The following is a 23,723-nucleotide window of genomic DNA, read 5'->3' as shown; positions in this document are numbered from 1 at the left end:
TTTATTGACTGGGTTCCCTCACTGGATGCTACTCTTGACTCATAGAACAACAGGTACAGAACTAAAATGAATCATCCCCAGCTCTGTGATCACCAGATCCATCAGTTCCAGGGGGGTCACGTCATAGACTAGATTTAACAACTGTAGAAACAGGTGGTTTTGCCTGTTAGCCAGGGCCATGTGCTCTCCCCGCTCACAAAGCAGATCCTCGGGCTCATCTAGCTCATTAGAGACAAAAGCATCAGTCTGCACACACTCACAGAACTTGCCTGCTTCACAGCAGACCAGCACTGGCATATTATGGGCTGCTGCCACTAGTGCCAGCTGTGCTGTCCCTAAACATGACATTACGGACCCATTGGCCAGGAGTGCATGAGCTCCCAGTAGCACCTTAGAAACCTCTGGGAGGGATCCCTGGGTGGCGCAGCGGTTTGGCGCCTGCCTTTGGCCCGGGGCATGATCCTGGAGACCCGGGATCGAATCCCACGTCGGGCTCCCGGTGCATGGAGCCTGCTTCTCCCTCTGCCTGTGTCTCTGCCTCTCTGTCTCCCTCTGTGTGACTATCATGAATAAATAAATAAAATCTTTAAAAAAAAAAAAAAAAAAAGAAACCTCTGGGAGAGGGGCACGTGGGTGGCTCAGTGGTTGAGCGTCTGCCTTCAGCTCAGGTCATGATCCTGGAGTCCCAGGATTGAGTCCTGCATGGAGCCTGCTTCTCCCTCTGCCTATGTCTCTGCCTCTCTCTGTTTGTCTCTCATGAAAAAATAAATCCAATCTTTAAAAAGAAAAAAGAAAGGAACCTCTGGGAACACACAGGAGGCTGCAAGAATCAGCAGGTAGGAGGCCGGGACCCCAGCACAGACCAGAGAATGTAGTGTGTGCCTTCCCTCCAGCCATGGCCGGCTGTCTACCACTGCCACCAAAACTGCTGACCCTTAGCCCAAGCCTCCTGAAAGATTCGTGATACCAGATGAGGATCCAAATACCAGGATCACATCTCCATTATTGATCATCTTACAAGCAAAGCAGAAATTGCCTGAGCTGCAAGCACAATCTTCTCTTGCACATATTGATCAATGGCTGCCTGAAGTTCTGACGTGGCCTCCTCTTCTCACTTGGAGCTGCTCACACCCGTGATCTCCTTGGGTTTTTTTGTTTTTGTTTTTGTTTTTTTTTAGGTTTTATTTATTTATTCATGAGAGACACAGAGAGAGGGGCAGAGACACAGGCAGAGGGAGAGGCAGGCTCCATGCAGGGAGCCCGATGCCGGACTCGATCCCCCGTCTCCAGGATCAGGCGCTGGGCTGAAGGCGGCGCTAAAGTGCTGAGCCACCGGGGCTGCCCGAGTTTTAATTTTTTATTTATTTTTATTTATTTATTATTTTTTAAAAATATACTTTTACTCTTTTTTAATATTATTTATTTATTTATTCATGAGAGAGAGAGAGAGGCAGAGGCAGAGGCAGAGGGAGAGGGAGAAGCAGGCTCCATGCAGGGAGCCTGACGTGGGACTCGATCCCGGGACTCCAGGATCACACCCTGGGCCAAAGGCAGGCACTAAACCACTGAGCCACCCAGGCATCCCCCTGCCCCAGTTTTTAAATAAAGGTATGGAAGTTCAGAGAGAGTAAGTACTTTGCCCCGAGTCACAAAGTACAGGAAAAAAAGGATTCATACTCAGGTCTGTCAGATTCCAAAGTTGAACTCCTAACCACTGCACTAGGCTGCCTCTAGATCACCCTTTAGTACTGAAACTGGCTTCCTGCCCCTGACATTGTCTTTAACCCAATTTTAATCCAGACAGCCTGGATCCAGGTAGACTGGGTAATGCTTTATTCTGTAGAAAAGTATGTATCCTTAGAATATCTCTTTGGGGGTACATGGGTGGCTCAGTCAGTTGAGCAACCAACTCTTTTTTTTTAAGATTTTATTTATTTATTTATGAGAGACACACACAGAGAAAGAGGCAGAGACACAGGAAGAGGGAGAAGCAGGCTCCCTGTGGGGAAACTGAGGCGGGACTCGATCCCAGGACTCTGAGATCATGCCCTGAGCCAAAGACAGATACTCAACCGCTGAGCCACCCAAGCATCCTGAGCATCCAACTCTTGATTTTGGCTCAGGTCATCATCTCAGGGTTGTGAGACTGAGCCCCACATCAGGCTCTGTGCTGAGTGTGGAGTCCGCTTAAGGTTCTCTCCCACTCCCTCTGGCTGATACACCCCGCCCCCAGCTTGAATGTTAGCACGCTTTCTCTCTCTCTCTCTCAAAAAAAAAAAAAAAAAAAAAAAAGACTTCTCTCGTTTTTTTTTTTTCTCTTTGGTTTTTTGATTGTTTGACTCTTTCACAGTCCTCTGAAGTCAGAGTTCATCATCAGTAAAATCCCCGACTTCAAGATTCCTTTCACCATGTGCTCTAAAGGAAACCTGGCTCTCCCCAAAGGACACTTGATCAGTAGCTGAAAACCCTCTGTAGTTTCCATTTTATTTATTATTATTATGTTAAGATTTTACTTAACTACTCAAGAGAGACAAGACGTGGCACAGATGATCACATGCTCCTCCCTGCAACATATTCTTCACTTGACTTCTAGGACCCTCATCATATCCTGGTTTTCTTCCTACCTCATTGGCCTTTCCTTTTGTGTCTTTTGCTGGTTTTTCCTCATCTTCCTGATTACTAAACTTTGAAGTATATAGGAATCAGTCTCCCTCTGCCTATCTATATATTCCCTTCCTAGCCGACCTCACCCAGTATCGTGAATTAAAAACCAATTGTAGGGGATCCCTGGGTGGCTCAGTGGTTTAGCGCCTGCCTTTGGCCCAGGGTGTGATCCTGGAAGCCCGGGATGGAGTCCCGAGACGGGCTCCGGGCATGGAGCCTGCTTCTCCCTCCTCCTATGTTGTGTCTCTGCCTCTCTCTCTCTATGTCTATCATGAATAAATAAATACATCTTTAAAAAAATTGTAAAATTATGATACCCAAGTTTTTATTTCCAACCCAGGATTCTTTCCCTTAAACTCCAAACCTTTATATATCCAATTGTCTACTTAACATTTTTGCTTGGACGTAAAATGGGGAATTTATACATATATAGTATCAGTACAAAGAAATTCATGAGATGGGATGCCTGGGTGGCTCAGTGGTTGAGCATCTGCCTTCAGCTCAGGGCATGATCCCGAGTCCCTGCGGGGAGCCTGCTTCTCCCTCTGCCTATGTCTCTGCCTCTCTCTCTCTCTGTCTCTCATGAATAAATAAATAAATCTTTAAAAAAAGGAAAAAGAAAAAGAAATTCATGTGAAAGATGAATGCCAACTTTAGTGTAGTGGTTACCACTTGGAGAAAGAGAGTGGAATGCAATCAGTGGGGAATTCACGGACAGATCCAACTCTACAGGTAACCCTTTCTTTCTTAAGCTAGGAGGTGGATATATATACATTTGTTGTATGTCTTAATTATTTCATTATATGTTTTACCACTTCCCCTATGCCTTCTGATCTTGACCTCTTGCTCAACACCCTCAGTCCCTCAGCCACCATTATTTTTTCTAATCAGTTCTTTTTTGGCTTCCCCTTTCTCCCAACTGATCTTGGGCTCCTCCATCCACCAATCAATCATGACTGAAGTAACACCCTAATTTCCATATTTGTATTCCCAAACTAGAGCAAACCAATCATGCATTTTTTTTCTTTTCTAGAACAATTCTTTAATATTTTCCAAAGTATACTCTGTAGACCCCTTGTATCAGATTCACTTGGGATGTTACTAAAATGCAGATTCCCAAAATACTCTCAAGGTTTTGTTATTGTTTTAGGTAAACTCTACCCCCAACATGGGGCCGGAACTTAGGACCTCTAAGATAAAGAGTCACATGCTCTACCAACTGAGCCAGCCAGGTGCCCTATAACCTCAAGATCTTTGAATCCTGCTTTTTGGAGGTGGGATTAGGAATGAATTTTATTCAGTTGGCAGAGGTGATTCTTATTCACACAAAGCAGATTGTTTCATTCATCCCTGACTTTTCAATAAGCCCAGCATACTTAGTTATCTACAAATGCTGAGCATCTGCTGTATGTCAGGTAATATAACTGACCATATAGACATTGTCCCTAAAAAAAAAGACATTGTCCCTGATCTTACAAGCTTACAGTTCGAGACATTTTCAAAGGACATATGTAGGATGACTTTGGGTGGTATCATTTTTGGTGATAAAAATAAGTTTGGTGATACAAATAATTTTGGTGATAAAAAAGTGATAAACTTTTTTTTTTAATGTATTGATTTATTTTTGAGAGACAGGGACGCCTGGGTGGCTCAGTGGTTGAGCATCTACCTTCGGCTCGGGTATGATCCCAGGCTCTGAGGATCCAGTCACGCATCTGGCTCTCTATAGGGAGCCTGCTTCTCTGCCTGCCTCTGTCTTTCCCTCTCTGTGACTCTCATGAATAAGTAAATAAAATCTTTTTAAAAAGGTAGATTGAGACAGAGAGCACCTTGGGGAGGGCAGAGGGAGAGAGAATCTTAAAGAAACTGAGTGTGGAGCCTGACGTGGGGCTTGATCTCATGACCCGGAGATCACAACCTGAGCCAAAACCAAGAGTTGGACATTTAACCGACTGCACTACTCAGGCACCTCAACTACTTTCTTTGATTTAAAAGTTTATGTAGGGCAGCTCAGCTCGGGTGGCTCAGTGGTTTAGCGCCACCTTCAGCCCAGGGCCTGATCCTGGGGACCTGGTATTGAGTCTGGCATCGGCCTCCCTGCATGGAGCCTGATTCTCCTTCTGCCTGTGTCTCTGCCTCTCTCTCTCTGTCTTTCATGAATAAATAAATAAAATCTTTAAAAAAAGAATATTTTCATTACCCCTAAAAGAAAGTCCATACATTTAACAGTCAATCCCCTCTCCTCTAACCTCCCTATCCCTAGGTAATCACTACTCTACTTTCTGTCTCTATAAATTTGCCTATTCTGGGCATTTCATGTAAATAGAATCATACAACATGTGGTCTTTTATGATTAGCTTCTTTTACTTAGCATGTTTTCAAGGTTCATCAGTGTAGCATATAGCAGCACTCCATTTCTTTTTATGGTCAAATATGTTCCTTTGTATGAATATACCATATTCTATTTATCCAATTCAGCAGTTAATGAACATTTTGGTTGTTTCTACTTTTTGACTAGTAATTATGCTGCTATGAACATTCATGTACAAGGTTTTTTTGTGAATATATATTTCCAGTTCTCTTGAGTATACACCTAGAAGTGGAATAGCTGGGAACTGGATGGTTAACTGTAACTTTTTTTTTTTTTTAAAGATTTTATTTATTTATTCATGATAGTCACACAGAGAGAGAGAGAGGCAGAGACACAGGCAGAGGGAGAAGCAGGCTCCATGCAGGGAGCCCGACGTGGGATTCGATCCCGGGTCTCCAGGATCACGCCCTGGGCTAAAGGCAGGCGCTAAACCGCTGCGCCACCCAGGGATCCCTAACTGTAACTTTTTGAGGACTATGTCTCAAAGTATACCATTTCACATTCCCACCAGTAGTGTGCCAACTTTGGCACACCTTGTCCAGAATTTATTTTTTTGTTATAGTCATCCTAGTGGGTGTGAAGTGGCATCTCATTGTTTACCATCACATTTTGAGTAAAGTCCAGAGCCAGTCAGGGCCTTCAAGGCCCCATATGATCTAACTTTGTGTACGACAGGTAGGTACACAATCTCTTATCTGAAGTTGACAAATCAAAACAGCTCTAAAACCCAAGATTTTTGGAACTCATATGATAATAAAACCTGACATGAAACTCATGCTGAGTAATTTACATGACTATTCTATTTTACTGCGGATATAGTAATGTGTTTTAATCCTGGGTGCTGCTCCAGATCCCTCTGAGGATGTTATATTAAAAAGTATATGCTCTAGGGGATCCCTGGGTGGCTCAGAGGTTGAGCATCTACCTTTGGCTCAGGGCATGATCTTGGAGTTCTGGGATCAAGTCCCGTATGGGGCTTCCTGCATGGAGCCTGCTTCTCCCCCCTGCCTATGTCTCTGCCTCTTTCTCACAGAGACATAGGCAGAAAGAGAAGCAGGCTCCATGCAGGGAGCCCGATATGGGACTCGATCACAGGACTCCAGGATCACGCCCTGAGCCGAAGGCAGGTGCCAAACTGTTGAGCCACCCAGGCGTCCCCAAAATCAAATTTTTTTGGTCAAAATCAATTCTAAAGCAAGTAAAGTCTTAAAGATTTCATATAAACGACTGTAGATCTGAACCACTTTCCCCTAACTCACTTGAATTTAGCCAGACCGCCTTTCTTTTTCTGTAACATGTCATTCCTGAGTCCATTTGCACTTGCTATTCTCTCTGCTAGGAAGCTTTTCCCCACTTATCCAAACAGCTTGCTCTTTCATTTTCTTTAGTTTCTTTAAGAGTTTTTTTTTTTTTTTTAAGATTTTATTTATTTATTCATGAGAGACACAGAGAGAGGGGCAGACAGACACAGGCAGAGGGAGAAGCAGGCTCCATGCAGGAAGCCCGATATGGGACTCAATCCTGGGACGCCAGGATCATGCCCTGGGCTGAAGATGGCGCTAAACTGCTGAGCCACGCGGGCTGCCCGCTTTCTTCAGTTTCTGATCAAATGTTATCTATCAACCTTATAGACATAAGGCCACTCCACATAAAACTTATATAAAACTAATCCTTCGGGGGCAGCCCAGATGGCTCAGCGGTTTAGCACCACCTTCAACCCAGGGCGTGATCCCGGGGCCCGGATCGAGTCCCACGTCGGGCTCCCTTCATGGAGCCTGCTTCTCCCCCTGCCTGTGCCTAAGCCTCTCTCTCTCTCTCTCTCTCTCTCTCTCTCTCTCTGTCTCTCATGAATAAATAAATAAAATCTTAAAAAACAAACAAACAAACAAACAAACAAACTAGTCCTTCCTCACACCAAATCACCCTCACGTTGTTCCTCCATTTTAAAACGTAAGCTCTATGTATTTTTATCTTGGTCACTGCTAACATCTTCAGTATTTAGAAATGGCTGGCACATTGTTGGTAAGCAATAAATATTTCTTGAATAAATGATTGTTTCATACCACTTAAACCTCACAAAAATACTATGAAATTGGAAAGATAACCTAAAGATTAGAAAATTTAAGAGAGGGGGTGCCTGGCTAGCTCAAGTTGGACAGCATGTAACTTGATCTCAGGATTATAAATTCAAGCCTAACAAGGCGAGAGGAGAGGGAGGGGACACCTGGGTGGCTCAGCCTGCTTCTCCCTCTCTGCCTGTGTCTCTGCCTCTCTCTGTGTATCTCATGAATGAATTAAAAAAAACAAACTGGTGCAGCCACTCTGGAAAACTGTGTGGAGGTTCCTCAAAGAGTTAAAATTGGACCTTCCCTACGACCCAGCAATTGCACTGTTGGGGATTTACCCCAAAGATACAGATGCAATGAAACGCCGGGACACCTGCACCCCGATGTTTATAGCAGCAATGGCCACAATAGCCAAACTGTGGAAGGAGCCTCGGTGTCCATCGAAAGATGATGGATAAAGACGATGTGGTCTATGTATACAATGGAATATTCCTCAGCCATTAGAAACGACAAATACCCACCATTTGCTTCAACGTGGATGGAACTGGAGGGTATTATGCTGAATGAAGTAAGTCAGTCGGTGAAGGACAAACATTATATGTTCTCATTCATTTGGGGAATATAAATAATAGTGAAAGGGAATATAAGGGAAGGGAGAAGAAATGTGTGGGAAATATCAGAAAGGGAGACAGAACGTAAAGACTCCTAACTCTGGGAAACGAACTAGGAGTGGTGGAAGGGGAGGAGGGCGGGGGGTGGGAGTGAATGGGTGACGGGCACTGGGGGTTATTTTGTATGTTGGTAAATTGAACACCAATAAAAAATAAATTAAAAAAATAAAATAAAATAAACAAACAAACACCACTTTAAAAAAATAAGGGATAACAAAAAATGGAAGGGAGGGAGGGGAGAGAAAGAGAGAGAAAGAGAGAAAGGATGCCGGGGTGGTTCAGCGGTTGAGCCTTCAGTTTAGGGTGTGATCCTGGGGACCCGGGATCCAGTCCCACATCGGGGCTCCCTGCGTGGAGCCTGCTTCTCCCTCTGCCTGTGTCTCTGCCTCTCCCTCTCTATGTCTCTCATGAATAAATAAATAAATAAAATATTTAAAAAGAAAGAAAGAGGGCAGCTCAGGTGGCTCAGCGGTTTAGTGCTGCCTTCAGTCCAGGGCGTGATCCTGGAGACCCAGGATTGAGTCCCGCATGGGGCTCCCTGCATGGAGCCTGCTTCTCCCTCTGCCTCTCTGTCTCTGTGCCTCTCATGAGTAAATAAATAAAATCTTTTATAAAAGAAAAAGAAAGGAAGAAAGAGAAAAGGAAAGAAAATTAGAGAGGTTAAGTAACTCACCTAAGGTCACATACTAGAATTATCAGAGGTGAGATGTATATCTGAGTCCACTAGGTTCTTATCCAGACAGCTGTTTAATGGGGGACTTGGACTGAGAAACTAAGTGCCAAGCACATTGGCAAGTTAATATTTATTGAATAAATGAATGAATCTAGATTCTAGCCTGTTCTTTCATCTACTGGCTCAGCTTTTGACAAGCCTATCGGCTTATTAATGCATATGAAGCGAACACCCCTCTATACCTAATACTGACTAAAAGAATAAACATATAAAGAAGGGTATTAACTTAAATAGTGTGATAGACAATAATTTTGTCCTTCTACTTGCTAAGTTATAGAAAAGTAAGCAAAAATAAAACAAGGTACAGGATTTGGGGTTGAGGCAAAGGGTGGTCCAGGACATCAGTGAATCCTGATTACCACAGGGACAATGACTTCAAATCCAAATACCTCAAAGGTAGACATTGGACCAAAGACTGGATTAGCCCAGAGACCTCTAGCTGGCTTGAATACTTTATACTTGAGACTGGAGGACACTTCAGAAAGTTAGGGAGGTGCTGAAATGGCAACTAACTTCTCACCTACTAAAGTTCACTCAAACTGGGTGGGAGTGGGAAATGGGGACTCAATTGTCTATACCACCTTTTTTGTGATCAACTACTAGAACTTCAGCCCACAATAGCTTAGAGTAGGCTGTTCATTTTACTGTCCAGACAGCTAGAGAACCTCAAGCTGATTTGTGGGCCACTTCTGATGGCATAATATGTGGCTTTTCCCTAGATGGAAACAATGTCCTGGTTGCCCATAGGACAAGGCAAGGTTTGAATTATTTGCAACGGGTGTTGGGTTGGGAGGTAGAGTGGGACTACTTTAAAGCCTGAAGCATGAAAATCTGGTCAGTCATCTCTGGCACTCCAAAATCTCAACGAATTTGGGATTATCTGCAAGTAGAGAAATTGCTCAACCAGTTCTTAAGTTGTGTTAGGCTCTGGAATGTATGATCCCTGGAGATAGGATCACATTTTTTATTTTTAAGACTTTAAGTAATTTCTACACCCAATGTGGGATAGAATTTACAGCCCCAAGACCAAGACTTGCACACTTCAACTGAGCCAGCCAGGTAGTCCAGGATCACATTTTTTAACGCACCAACCTGAGGCACCTGGGTGGCTCCGTTGGTTATGTAGCTGACTTGGCTCAAGTCATTAGGTTCTGGGATAGAGCCACTCAGTGGGGAGCCTGCTTTGTCCTGCCTCTCGACAACAAAAAAAAGCACAAATCAGGAAAGCATGTGACTCCTGATCTTGGGGAGTTGTGTTCAAGTTCCATGTTGGATGTAGAGGTTACTTAAAAATAAAACGTTACATGGTTGGATTTACCACTTGAATCTGGTTCTGGGGATCCCTGGGTGGCGCAGCGGTTTGGCGCCTGCCTTTGGCCCAGGGCGCGATCCTGGAGACCCGGGATCGAATCCCACGTTGGGCTCCCGGTGCATGGAGCCTGCTTCTCCCTCTGCCTATGTCTCTGCCTCTCTCTCTCTCTCTCTCTGTGACTATCATTAAAAAAAAAAAAAAAAAAAAGGAATCTGGTTCTGGTTTTATTGATCAAACTGGGATTTGAGAATCAGGTTTAGGGATCCCTGGGTGGCGCAGCGGTTTGGCGCCTGCCTTTGGCCCAGGGCACGATCCTGGAGACCCGGGATCGAATCCCATGTCGGGCTCCCGGTGCATGGAGCCTGCTTCTCCCTCTGCCTGTGTCTCTGCCTCTCTCTCTCCCTCTCTCTCCGTGTGACTATCATAAATAATAAATAAAAAAAAATTAAAAAAAAAAAAGAGAATCAGGTTTATTTATTTTTATTATTATTATTTTTTAAGATTTTATTTATTTATTCATAGAGACACAGAGGGGTGGGGTGGGGCAGAGGCACAGGTAGAGGGGAAGCAGGCTCCATGCAGAGAACCTGACATGGGACTCGATCCAGGGTCCCCAGGATCACACCCCGGGCTGCAGGCGCGGCGCTAAACCGCGGCGCCAGCAGGGCTGCCAGAGAATCAGGTTTAGCACTCATTTTTACTTCAGACCTTTTTGTTCCATCCAGTGTTTACCCCTGGTATAAAGGGGTCATTACAGCAGAGAGGAATGAAGGAGACGTCTTGTGGACCTTCCTCCCCAAATGATGGAGACACTCTTACCTACGTTGTGTTCTGACAAATCCAGGATTTGCCACAGTGGTTTCAACATGCACATTGGTAAATTGGCTGTGAGCACGTGGAATGAGTAGTTTCTGGGTTATTTTTGTTGTTGTTGTTGTTGTTAGTTCCATTAACAGAGCTACGTTTATGCTCTGAAATAATCTACCCCTTCTCCTTATCATATTCCTTTGAATAGTCGCAAAACATGTTTCCCATTTCCCATTGAAGGATGCATTTTAAGATTTTAAGAGAGCCAGTGAGCAAGGGAGCAAGCATGTGGGGATGGGGGAAGGAATACAGGAAGAAGGGACAAGCCGACTCCCCACTAAGGGGGGAATTCCATTGGATGACCCTCAATCATGATGTAAGCCAAAACCAATACCCCTACTGAGCCACGCAGGGCCCCTCTCCCACTGAAATGTGTATCTTATTTACTTTTAAAGATTTTATTTATTCATGAGACACAGAGGGAGAGGAGCAGAGACATAGGCAGAGAGAAAAGGAGGCTCCCTGTGGGGGCTCATTCCCAGGATCATACCTTGAGCCTATGGCAGAGAGGCTCAACCACTGAGCCACCCAGGTGTCCCCATTTTATTTAAAGATTTTGACACAGGGAGAAAGAGTACAAGCAGGGGGAGTGGCAGGCAGAGGGAGAAGCAGACTCCCTGATCAACAGGGAACCTGACATGGAGCTCCATCCCAGGACCAGGATTAGGATGTGAGCTGAAGGCAGTCTTAACTGAACCACCCAGGCGCCCCTATTTTATTTTTAAAAGATTTTAGAGAGGGGCAGCTGGGTGGCTCAGTCAAAGGTCTACCTTCTCCTTACATCAGGACTTCAGGGTCGTGGGACTGAGCCCCCTTGTCAGGCTCTCTGCTCAGTGGAGAGTCTGGTTCCCCCCCTCCCCCCCCAACTTGTGCTCACTCTCTCGAAATAAAAGCTTTTTTTTTTTTTTTTTTTTAAATGATAGTCACACAGAGAGAGAGGCAGAGACATAGGCAGAGGGAGAAGCAGGCTCCATGCACCAGGAGCCCGACGTGGGATTCGATCCCGGGTCGAACCGCTGCGCCACCCAGGGATCCCATAAAAGCTCGCTCTTTATTTTATTTATTTATTTATTTTAAAGCTCTTTCTTTAAAAAAAAAAAAAAAGATTTGGGCAGCCCGGGTGGCTCAGAGGTTTAGCACCACCTTCAGCCCAGGGTGTGATCCTGCCCAGATCAAGTCCCACGTTGGGCTCCCGGTGCATGGAGCCTGCTTCTCCCTCTGCCTATGTCTCTTCTCTGCCTCTTATGAGTAATTTTTAAAAAAATATTTTATTTATTCATGAGAAACAAGAGAGGAGAGAGGCGGAGACAAAGGCAGAGGGAAAAGCAGACTCCATGCAGGGAGCCCAACGTGGGACCCGATCCAGGGACTCCAGGATCACACCCTGGGCCAAAGGCTGAGCCACCCAGGTGTCCCTGAAATATCTTTAAGAAAAAAAAAAGATTTTGGAGAAAGAGTACACTCACAGTGGAGAAACGGGGGGGGGGGGGGGGGGGGGGGGGGGGGAAGCAGATTCCCTGGATTCCAGGACCCTGAACCAAGAGTCTATGTTGAACTGACCAAGCCACCCAAGTACCCCTTAAGTGTTACTTTAACTCAAACTTCCAAGCTACAGGCTTAATTTAGTTTGGAGGGGGGTTGGGGGTGGATAATCATGGAACTTCACAGGCAAAACAAGTCATTATCAATCCATTTCCAAATGGATTTCTCAAACATGTATATTCCTAGCTAGTAACTAATTTCTGAACCTTAGAAAAAAACAAATCATTGTCACACATGAAATAAGATACAGCTTTCCTCCATACTTTGTGTGGAAATTCTTTCCTCTTTTGGGACTATCTCAAGTTTCTAGCAATACCCCTGGTACCTAAACATATTTATTCCAAACATGCCACTAAAAGATGCAAATTGTCCAAAAGAGAGTTTAGCAGCCGACCAATTCCAGGTAGGTTAATTTATGAAATTAAGGCTCTGAATACAGATCCCCTTAAAAGCTAAGTCACGTACTTCCTGTTAAAGTCTTGTGTTCCCCACCAGGGGTAGGCACACCTCATTCCAGAAATCATTTCCCGAGGTGTTCTTCAAGTTTTTCCTGATCCTCCTAGCTCCTTACTCCTTTTAATACATCAACCTAATCCACTAGCAAGGTGGCATTAATCTAACACTCACAAGTACCTTGCTGAACCCTCTCCCCCAGGTAACAAGTTGGGGAGGCCAAGAATACAAATGCAAAAGAAATCCAAGTTAAGGTTTTACTTATAAACTTCCTCCCTCATGAATAGACTACGTGGCACTCCATAACGCACTCGCATAACGCTCAACATAACGCTTGAATGTTAAAATTACAGTCCCCAGGACACCCCACTCCGACAACACATACACTCAACAGGTTATATAAAGTATAATCGCCATTTATTTTTTTCCCGGAGAACACTTTTTCTTCAGTCGTTAAGGACTCAGCTGCTTACATGGGCTTCGGTGGAGGTCGTGGGGCGGCTCCCTGAAAAAACAGAACAGTACGTTTAAAAACGGTAACGAAAAGAACTGGACTGCCCCCCAATGCCTTTGGACTATACATGCACAGATAATCGGTCAATGCCAATGAGCCACGTCACTCCACCTGGAACAAATTCTAATAGCTCCTCTTTAGGAGAGTCGCCAAGCAAACGTTTTAGCTAGGAGTCCGCCTCCCTCCCTCCCTCGGCCTTGACTTTCTACTCCTCGGGTCCTCCTCTATCTCCTGTCCATCACCCCTCTGGCTTCCGGGTCTGTTTTAAAGCTACTTACCGCGGGTCTAAATCGGGGCGGGGGTGTTCGGTCCTTCCGCGCTTCACGAGAGCGATTCCGGACTACCTTGCTGTGAATGGCACAACTCACGCAGTAATGGAGCTTCACGTACAGCTTGGGAAGCACGTAGGCTAAGGGACAGAAAGGGAGAGGAGTAACGGCGGCAGCACGTAGCCGCGCCGCGCCCGTTCCCTCGGGCAGGGGGGCCAAGTTCCCCTCCCTAGGCAACTATGGCTTCTGATCACGGAACACGGGGGCGTTTTCACAGGTGGACAGCCCGCTAACCCTGTTCTCGTCGCCACAGGCCACACGCAGTGAAGCCGCACTCCGGTCCCTTCAGCAGCGGCACCAGCCCTAAGGCCTCCTCCCGGGCCCCTTCCCCTCGCCCAAGAAAACGGGATCCGTCTTGAGAGAAAGAAATGACGAAACCCACAGACGACTCCTCGGCCCGAAGATCAGCCCCGACCGGACGAGCGTAACCTCCACCGCGGGGACGTTCTTCCTCAGACTTAGACCGCATTTTCACAACGGATACTCAGCGGTCGTGACCCAGGAAGATGGCCACGCTTACCAGACCCCTGGCCAGGTCCCCCAACGCCGACACACAACAGCTGTGCGTGGGGCTTCCGGAGTCTCCTCTGACCAGGTGGCCCGACCCACGCCCCAAGGGCTGCACGGTCGTCCGAGGCCGCTTCTACCCCGCGGCTCGCGGGCGGAACGCGCCGCGCCAGGAGCGCACTCACCGTCGAAGACACTCGCTTCGGAAATGTCCCTGACGGCGGCGGCCTCCACGATGTTCCGAATAACGAACTTCTTAATGGCTTTGTCCTTGGGCACACAGCGGGCGCAGTTGGTGCAGCGAATGGGCTGCACGTGGCCGCGGCCCTTCTTGGCACGGCCATTGTTCCTTCTCTTCTTCGTCTGCGAAAGAACGGAGGTGGCATCACAAAGCGGGCGCTCGCCTCAGCCCTGCCGGCCACGAGGCCGCCGGACCCCCCACGGGCTCGGTGCGCCCCCGCCCCAGAGCCCGCTGGCCGCCGGACGCACCGCCACTCACCATCCTGGGCGCCGACCGAGAGGGAGCAGCGCCGGCCTCGCGCCTTTATATAGCCCGAGATCCCTCCGCGTCCCGCAGGCCGCCCCGGGGCCGCGCCGCCGAGGGCCGGCCGCCCTGCCCGGGGCTCCTCCTCGTCCCGCGTTTACGCCGGGATGGCCCCGGAGGAAGGTGTGTCTCAGGCTTGGTTGTCCGTGACAGCAAGGACCCCGGGACTATTTAGTCGGCTGGCGGAAGAAAATTAGGGTCATACGGCCCCAGCCGGCGCGACGGTCCCCGCCCCGGAAGTAGTTCCGCGCCTGCCGAGCACCCGGCGTTTGCGACGCTGAGCGCGGAAGTGGCCGGCGCAGGCCCGCGGGTCGCCTCGGCGGCGGGGGCGGGGCCGGGGCCGGGGGCGGGGGCGGGGGCGGGGCGGGGCCGGGAGCCTCAGTCGCGGCGGGCGGCGCTGCGCCGGCTGGGGGCGCTATCGGCGCGTCTCAGCGACCTGGTCCCTTGGTCTATGGGGGAGACAAAAAGACCTGCGGGAAACAAAACATTTTGTTGATTCCTCCTTCCAGTGTGGACAAAACCCCACGAAGGGCCGTGGACACATGCATGTTAGGACTGTGTCTTAGTCACTTAAAAACTTATTTTTTTTTAAGTCCCTGGATCCTGTTAGCATAACGCCGGAGACCATAGTCAGCGCTTTATAGTATTCACTCATTTTAGCTTCGACAAGCCTATGAAGTAGGTTTGTTATTGTTGCTTGTTACTGTCATTCAATCTGCAAAGATTGAAAAGCTGAGGGTGCTGAAAGTCACAGAGTTAGTAGAGGTGTCCTGGCTCCACGGCTCTGCGCTGCCCTCTGCCTAACAGAGAACGGGGGTGGGGGTGGGGTGGGGGAGGGTGCGGGGGTGCGGGTGCGGGTGCAGGTGGGGGTGGGGGGTTTATAGCCTGGACAGGAATTTCAGTGATGTTGATTCCGATCCATAGTATAAATAGATTTTGACATTGGTCCTCGATACATACACAAATGAAAAAAAAATACACAAATGTACAAAACTGAAATACAAACTTCATGAAATAGTACTGGCCCTTAGGACATAAGGTGCAATGGTATGTTCTATTTTCTACTTCACTTTTTAAGGATTTTATTAATTTTATTTTATTTTTAATATTTATTTATTCATGAGAGATGCAGACTGAGAGAGAGGCAGAGACATAGTCAGAGGGAGAAGCAGGCTCCCTGCAGGGATGTGGGACTCCATCCCAGGACCCCCAGGATATGTCCTGGACTGAAGGCAGACGCTCGACCACTGAGCCACCCAGGCATCCTCTATTTTCTACTTTATTTTAATGAATGTTGATCAAGCCCCACTGAAGTGATTTTACCATTCGAGTCTGGCCTGTGATTGAGACCTACTTTCCTTTTTTTAAATTTTTTTTAAGATTTTATTTATTCATGAGAGACACACAGAGAGAGAGGCAGAGACACGGACAGAGGGAGAAGCAGGCGCCATGCAGGGAGCCCAATGTGGGACTCGACCCCGGGTCTCCAGGATCATGCCCTGGGCGGCAGGCAGGGCCAAACCGCTGCGCCACCCGGGCTGCCCGTGAGTGGTTTCTACAATTAAATGAATACTTTGCATAGTGCTTGGCACTTATGCTCAAGAAGTGGTAGACCAGGGATCCCTGGGTGGCGCAGCAGTTTAGCACCTGCCTTTGGCCCAGGGCTCGATCCTGGAGACCCGGGATCGAATCCCACGTCGGGCTCCTGGTGCATGGAGCCTGCTTCTCCCTCTGCCTGTGTCTCTGCCTATCTCTGTGTGTGTGTGTGACTATCATAAATTAAAAAAAAAAAAAAAAAATAAGTGGTAGACCAGGGGCACCTGGGTGGCTCAGTCCATTAAGCATCTGCCTTTGGTTCGGGTCATAAACCCAGGGTCTTGGGATCAAGCCCTGCATTGGGCTCCCTGTTCTGTGGGGAACCTGCTTCTACCTACCTCTCCCTCCACCTGTACTTCTTCTTTTTTTTATTTATTTTATTTATTTATTTATTTATTTTACTTTTTTTTTTTCACCTGTACTTCTGCTTGTGCTACTTTCTCTCTCTCAAATAAATAAAAATCGAAAAAAAAAAAAAAAAGAAAAAACCACACAAGTTATTGTAACTTGTATTTCCTTGGGCATATAATGTGTTTTGCAAATTGTAGGTACTCAGAAAATGTTTGATGAATCTCTGCTTTGGATGGATAGGCAAGTTGGGCTTTCTCTATCCTGAAGGCACCCCTGGTAGGAAAATCTCCACTTTCCATTGTAGGTCAAAAATTCTGTTCTTCTATAGCAACAACGTGAGCATTCTTCTTTAGCTTCCTTTTAGTCTTAGACTTGTTCACCTTCAAAACATTTAGTAGTTGGTACAATGTGCAGTAAGGAGATTCCCCTCCCTCCCAGCAGAAAATTACAGCAAAGTCTGCAAAAACAACCAGGGGTGTTAAATTACTCATGTTTATTTATAACAGACCTTCAGCCAGTACAGTACAAAACTTACAGTAGTATATCTCCGTTACACAAATATTTACTTACAATATATTACATATACAAAATGCTTTGCAATAAGTGTCAAAAGCTAGTTTAACTCCCCTTGAGAAAGGAGAAAAACTCTTTAAAAAATGGGGGAGGGAGAACCAAAGGAAGAGGGGGAGGTGAAAGGGTAAGGTCCAAGGAGACACCAAGCATAGGCTACAAATGAAACCCTGGGAGAGAGAGAGAAGAGAGGTGGTATTGCACTTGCTTCTGTGTTTTTTTTTTTCTTTTTGTTCTTCATAACTTCTGATTAAAAATATATATAATATATATATTATGTACACAAGGAAAGAAGCTGCTGAAAGTATTACAAAATCCCATCTGCAGCTTGGACACTGACACAAAAAAACAAAGGTCTGGAAAAGTGTCTATTTAGAAATTTTTGTGTGTGGTGTTGGTCTTGAATATCAATATAAAAGGAAAACACCTCTTTTCTCCATGTGGGTTTCAATTTTTTTTCTTTTTCTTTACTTTTTTTTTTTTTTTTTTTTTTTTTTTATGCAAAAGGAGCTGGGAGAGAGCATGAGGATGTTTGAGGTTCCAGAGCTGGAAGGCTCTGGAAAGTAGGATTTTGTACCTAAGACCCTGGTTAAAGTGCAGTGATGGTCTGGAGAGAGACAGAGTGCCCTTCTCTCCCCTCCTTAGCACCTGGTCTTGCCCTTCCAGTCTCTGCTCTCATGGGCTCAGAGTATAGCCTCAGAGCATAGTCCTTCATGTTCCAGGAGGTTACAGGTGCCAGAGCTGACTGGGGGAGGGGATGGGGGGCACCCTAAGGCTCTGATACCCCAGAAGGGACTAGTCCTTATGAGGTGTCACCAAATACACAGCAGACGCAGAAGAGGTGGTACAGGGTAGGTCTAACAGGAAGGGGCTCAATAACCAGAACAGTTGAGGAGAACCCTAGATATTAATCTCAGCTCTGCTGCCATCCTGCAACAAGGAGCCAGTTCCCTGGGGGACGGTTGAGGAGACTCTCCGCTTCTCTAGAGACCACTCTCCTTCCAGCTAACTCCCCCATCCTCTGCCCTTGGCAGCATCTGTTTATTGCTACTTTGTCAAGGAGGAACAATCAATCCACAGTGCCCCTCCTTGACAATCTGGTTCTCTTAGGGAGACTACATAATGGGAGAGAAAAAGAAGGGAGAAGAGAAGTTTTTCTAGGGTCTCTTTTCCCACAGAGGGTAAGGTAGACTTTTCTTAGAGCCCTTAGGAGCCCCAATCCCAGGGTCTGTTCCTTAGCCAACCCTTCACCATCCCCCTAAATTATCCCTGATAGGGAGTGAGAAAAGTAGGAGGCAAACGAGCCAATAAGGAAAGGACATATGGAAAGAAAGATGGAAGGGAAGAGAAAAGGAGAGAGAGAAGGACCAAGTGTTACAACTTGTGAGGTGTTGTGTTTGGTTTTTACTTTCTTTTTTTTTTTTTCTTTAAATATAGAAAAACAGCCTTTGGTTTGAATCTCAAGGAAGCAGAGAATGGGATAGCTGTGGCCTTGGGCAGAAAACACTTGTAGAAAGAGACCTCCACTCGCAGTGGAGCCATATCTCCTCCTGCCCCCTTCTCACCAACTAGGTTACCCAAAAAGCCAGGGGTCTCTGCTGTAGCCAGGAGAAGCATGCCCCCTCCTGCCCTATATCTGGGAACTGAGTGTAGAAGGGGGCAGTAAAGGATGACCCCCAGTTCAGTTGTGCCCATCCCATTCTTGCTAGGACAAGAATAGAATGAGGTGAGGGGCAAATGCCCTTCCTCGTCCTGGGATAATTTTTGGTTATACTGAAAATTAGAAGAGAGAAAAGAGACACCCTTTTCTCCCTGCCACTGATCCTAAGAACAGGGCCCAGAAGCCTGGGAATGAGGGTGAATCCTGCAGGGGGGAGAAGAAGAAGGCAGCATGACACTGGGGTTGAGACACCCCCTTGTCATCCGGCAGCAACCCACTAGTTTCTCACAGGAGAGGGACTCCGGGAGCCCCTGAGAGCCTAGGAAGGTCACTAGAGTGGAGAAGATTAGAGGTGGAAGAGAAGGAGAAGAATTTTAACCCACCCCCTTCCCATGCCCTGGTTCCCAATTAGGCACCTGTGGCTCCCAACATGTCAGAGACAGGACTGCAGACCTAGCCTTGGCCCCTGAGAATATAAAATTGGGGCACTCCAAGGAGAGAAAAACCACCACTGAGTAGACTGGCAGGTTGAAGAGAGTAGCAGTGTTGGGGGTTGTTTGAGGAGAGAAGATATAGATCACATCCCAGAGGGAGATTCCCACTATGGGCTTTGGGGAACTCATATTACTAGGGGCACGTCAAGAGGACCCTCAGTCCCACAGTGCCTGGGGAGAATTTCTTCAGCCCCTCCTACTTCCAAATGAGGGAATTCTTCATTTGTTCAAGCATAGTGCAAGCTGCCTAACGTGAGAGGGCACAAGAGGTATGGAGTACCAGGTTGGAGGGTCCCAGAGAGGAGATATAATGCCACAGAGCTAAGGTAGGGCCAGAGGGGGCTATGCCCGTCAAAACTAAAGAATCAGATAATGCAAAAGGTGAGGACTTCACACAAGAAGCTCAGAACTCTTAGGCCTAAGAGGAGCTTCCGACCCCGAGGGCTGTTAGAGAAAGCTGGATCAAAGAAAGAAAAATTAGGCCTAAATAAAGTGGGAGGGGACGGTGGTCAGGAGGGCAGGGGAGGGGTTGGGGGCTGTGGTGGTAAGTGACTGATACAAGGTAAGAGAAAAAAGCAAAAGAAAAATCAACAAATTATATTAATAAATAACTCTGAATATGCCGGGATGAGAGGAGAAGAGGAAAAGGAGAAACATAAGCGAAAAGGCCTGTTTCATCACAATGCTTAAATCAGTCAGGGTAGAGGAGACTACGTGAGGAGGGATCAGGGTCAAGGGTGAGGTCAGGTAGCCAGTGGTAGAGGCCACCAAGCAAAACTCCTTGGGATGTAATGGGGACAGAGCTAGACTCCTGTAGGTAGGGCAGGGGAGTGGTGGGCTGAGGGGAGGGCAGTAGGTGGCTAGCCCACCTTGTGTTCCCCCCGGACAATGTGGGAGGAGAATTCGTACCGGTCCTGGCTGTGGTAACCACAGATGTTACACTCGAAAGGGTCTCTGAAGCCATGGCAGCCCATGTGGATGGTGAACATGACATGGTCCAGAAAGAGGATTCGGCAGTGCTCGCACTTGAAGGCCTTCACGGGCTCACCACTCTCGCCCACCACCCGGAGCACTTCCTTGGAGGGGCCTGGGGTGCCCCGCAGTAACCCCTCCTGCGGCTTGGGGTCCTCTTTGGCGTAGGCAGGGCTGGGCCGGCCCACCACAATGGTGGGAGGTGGCTGGGGCGGGGGGCCCTGAGGGAGGGATACCACCCCCCCAACTCGATCTTCGTGGTTGCTCTCTGTATCTGTGGAGTCCTGGCAGCCATTGCTAGGGGAGGCCCCAGGGTCAGTCAGGGGGCCTCGGGCCCGGTAGAGGAGGGGGCCTCCATCAGCCAGGTCCTCGGGTCCCTCACCTGCTTCTCGGGACCCTGGAAGCTCTAGTCGACCGGGGAGGGGCTGCATCTGGGTGTAGACAGAGCTGATGACGGGTGTGAGTTCTGAGATGCAGTTGGTAGGTGGAAGGCGGAGGGGACGCAGATGCTCTGCCCCCACAAAGGCCAGAGAACCTCCGAAGCCAGGCTCCAGGCCATGATGTGCCACCAACTCCACATCCTTCTCATAGCCACCCGAGTTCACATCATAGGGGATGTCTGAGAGGCTGAAGCGCATCTGCTTTTCACCTGTGGAGGAGAGGCTCTCAGCAGAGCTGGGTTTGGAGACTGTCCTGAGCAGGATGACTTCTTTGTTTGCTTACCGTGGGGTGACTGACACATTATTTACCAGCCCTCATTCACTTCCCTCAAGGTCAGGACCTCTGTGGGGCCACTCCCCAATTCCAGGCTATAATCATAGGGAAGGACTCGGTCCCAGCCCGCTGATCTTTAATACTTCCTTCATTGCCCTTTATAAAGCTAGAGAGCGAACATCAAGGCCAGGGTGGGTGGACCCCATACTCACATCTCCTCCCTCTGAAAGCTGGGGCCCTTCTCTCAGTCCCCATAGGCTGGAGTCCTTGCTGTTCTCAAAAACAGAGAGAACCTGAGCTCCCTGACCCCCTCTTCTTAGCAGCACCACAAGAGCCCTCAACATGGACCCCTCTCCACCCTCTCGAGGTACCTTCTCCCTCTCTACTCCCCTTCTGTTCTGGGATAGGTTCTAAGCACCAGGGATGACCAGGTCACTTTCCCCCCTCAATCAAATCTCCAGATCCACCTGGTCAGATGGCCACCAGAGCTCAGATTTAGAGGATCTGTGGTTTAAAGCTGACGTCTCAAAATAAATAAATAAATAAATAAATAAATAAATAAATAAATAAATAAATAAATAAATAAATAAATAAATAAATAAATAAATCTGACGTCTCGGGCAGCCTGGATGGGTGGCTCAGCGGTTTAGCGCCACTTTCAGCCCAGGGCGAGACCTGGGATCGAGTCCCACATAGGGTTCCCGGCATGAAGCCTGCTTCTCCTTCGGCCTGTGTCTCTGCCTCTCTCTCTCTCTCTGTCTCATGAATAAAATATAAATAAAATATTTTTAAAAATAAATAAATAAAATAAAGCTGACATCTCCTCTCCAACTGGACTCTTACCTACAAACTTCTGGGGGGTGGAACGCTTGCGTTTGGTGAGGCTATTGGCCAGCCGATCAATGAAAGTTGGCCGCTCAGAGGATGAGTGCAGCATGGAGTCTGGTACCATCTCCAGGTCACGTATCTCGTCACCTAGAGGGAAGGAGGTGAGGACAAGTAGCAGCAGCTGAATCAGGGTAGCATTGGCTCAGCAGCCTTAGCCTGGAGAAAATCAGCAGGTCAGTAGCCAAGGAAGGTCATACCCAATACCTGGAAAATTGGGCTCCGCCTACTTCCCCCTATCTAGAGTTCGTCCTAGCAACATTTCAGGTAATTTGAGGACAATTATATACATTTGACCCTTGGTTTTATACTTCTTTGTGTTCTCTCTCTCCCATTAGACTGAGGACATAGATCAAAACCTCCCTGACTCCTGGATCTTCCTGCAGCACCTACCACAGGGCTCTGCACTGACTTGGGAGTACTTGGCAGACTTACTGAGGGGGCTGTCCTTTTTCCACAGACCTCATCCCTTTGTCAGGGGTGGGGTGGGGTGGAGTGAGTGGGGGGTGGTGGTAGTGCTGGTGCTGAAACTATCCTCGTTCTGCACTTCCTCTGGCCCTGCCCTCGATGTCCCCACACGCCTGCCCTACCTGGTTGGCCAGCCAGAGCTTGGGCTTCAGTGCTGAGACTCTGTAGGTAGTTGTGGCACCGCTCTTTGTGCTCCTCCAGGGTACTCTGCTGTTTGTAGCTCCGGCCACAGTAGTTACACTTGTGGGGCTTGCCCACTGTGGGAGAGGAGACTGTAGGAGGAGAGAGGAGAGATATGGCGTTAGTTACTTCTCCCCGTGCCCGGGCTCTACGAAATCATCCAGGAGCAAAAATACACTGGCATGAGGAGGAAGGGATGTGGCTCAAGAGAATGCTGCTTTTCTTTCCTTCCCTAACTTCAGCTGCAGGCACAGACAGATAACCAAACCATGGAGAAGAGGACCAGTGCATGGTCCATGGGAGGAAAGAGGGGACCCGGGGCATATAGCCTTGGACTGTTGGTGGGCCTCTCGGTGCCCAAACTGCTGCTCAAAGGAAGGAGGGGCCAGGGGCTTTGTAGGGGATCATCCCTGACAGGCAGGCTGGCCCCACCCTAGGATCTCAGATTCTGGGGCCCCGACTGTGGTTTAACCTTTCCATGTGGCAGACGGGTGTAAGTGCTGTTGATCAGACAAGGGGATTTTTTGCTTATGACCTATCTGCTTTGGTTTGGGGGAAATTGGTGGGCTGGGGTGACAGAAATGAGAGCCCTTAGATCTGCCAGTGTGGGGAGGGGCAGTTTTCACTGACCTTTACTTGTACTTCTACCACCACCCCTAGCCTGGTTTTACCGCTTATTTTACTTTCTGTCTCTCTACCCTGAGAAACCAAGAGAGCCCCAGGTTTATCGCTGATAGAGAATTTCTGAGAAGAGAAAAAGAATAAAAGAATGGAGAGTGAAATAAAGGAGATGAGTAAAAGGAAGAGAACATCAACTTTGAGGGTCTTTTAAATTTTTTTTTTTTTTTTACAGATTTTAGTTATTTATTTGAGAGAGAATGAGAGCATGCACGTGAGAGAGCACAGGTGGTGGAGAGACACAAGCAGGCTGCTCATCTAGCAGCGAGCCCAATGCGGGGCTTGATCCCAGGACCCCAGGATCCTGACCTGAGCCGAAGGCAGACTCTTAACCCACTGAGCCACCCAGGTGCCCCTAAATTTTTTTAAAATAAAGAACAATAGGGATCCCTGGGTGGCGCAGCGGTTTGGCGCCTGCCTTTGGCCCAGGGCGCTATCCCGGAGACTCGGGATCGAATCCCACATCGGGCTCCCGGTGCATGGTGCCTGCTTCTCCCTCTGCCTGTGTCTCTGCCTCTCTCTCTCTCTGTAACTATCATAAATAAATAAAAATTAAAAAAAATATTAAAACCACCATTTAAA

The 23,723-nt window shown here is 47.7% G+C and overlaps 2 protein-coding genes and 1 pseudogene across 16 annotated transcripts in view; all 3 read right to left on the bottom strand.

Moving 5' to 3' along the window:
- Nucleotides 1-18: 18 nt before the first annotated feature.
- LOC112677787 (translation initiation factor eIF-2B subunit delta-like) lies at nt 19-12,996 on the bottom strand (annotated as a pseudogene).
- A 78-nt stretch (nt 12,997-13,074) lies between these two features.
- Nucleotides 13,075-14,859, bottom strand: RPS26 (ribosomal protein S26). 3 transcript variants are annotated; one of them, XM_025477034.3, is made up of 4 exons: nt 14,529-14,859; nt 14,215-14,392; nt 13,472-13,602; nt 13,075-13,184 (listed from the first exon to the last, which is right to left on the bottom strand). In XM_025477034.3, exons 1-4 carry the CDS (start codon nt 14,529-14,531, stop codon nt 13,149-13,151), a joined length of 348 nt encoding a protein of 115 aa, XP_025332819.1. In that variant the 5' UTR covers nt 14,532-14,859; the 3' UTR covers nt 13,075-13,148. The 3 variants fall into 3 exon arrangements, with proteins under 3 accessions (XP_025332819.1, XP_048971609.1, XP_048971607.1); XM_049115652.1 differs by having other exon boundaries at nt 14,215-14,383; nt 14,529-14,812; XM_049115650.1 differs by having other exon boundaries at nt 13,468-13,602; nt 14,529-14,779.
- A 2,139-nt stretch (nt 14,860-16,998) lies between these two features.
- Nucleotides 16,999-23,723, bottom strand: part of IKZF4 (IKAROS family zinc finger 4) — a 27,955-nt gene continuing 21,230 nt past the window's right edge. For all 13 annotated transcript variants that reach the window (XM_049115649.1, XM_049115647.1, XM_049115646.1 and 10 more), the window contains 3 exons: nt 22,406-22,555; nt 21,774-21,905; nt 16,999-20,865 (listed from right to left, as the gene is read on the bottom strand). In XM_049115649.1, coding sequence (XP_048971606.1) covers nt 20,105-20,865; nt 21,774-21,905; nt 22,406-22,555 — 1,043 coding nt within the window. In that variant the 3' untranslated portion in view covers nt 16,999-20,104. The remainder of the gene's footprint in view (nt 20,866-21,773; nt 21,906-22,405; nt 22,556-23,723) is intronic.

This window comes from Canis lupus, chromosome 10 (assembly GCF_003254725.2).
Source record: "Canis lupus dingo isolate Sandy chromosome 10, ASM325472v2, whole genome shotgun sequence".
NCBI lineage: Eukaryota > Metazoa > Chordata > Mammalia > Carnivora > Canidae > Canis > Canis lupus.
This window is presented reverse-complemented; position numbering and strand designations above follow the sequence as displayed.

Excerpts from the sequence above, each read along its gene's own strand:
- RPS26 (XM_049115650.1), bottom strand. Across the intron at positions 13,603-14,214 it reads CGAAGCGAGTGTCTTCGACG|CCTACGTGCTTCCCAAGCTG; the intron begins GTGAGTGCGCTC and ends TCTGTCCCTTAG. Across the intron at positions 13,185-13,467 it reads CCGATTTAGACCCGCGGTAA|GGAGCCGCCCCACGACCTCC; the intron begins GTAGCTTTAAAA and ends CTGTTTTTTCAG.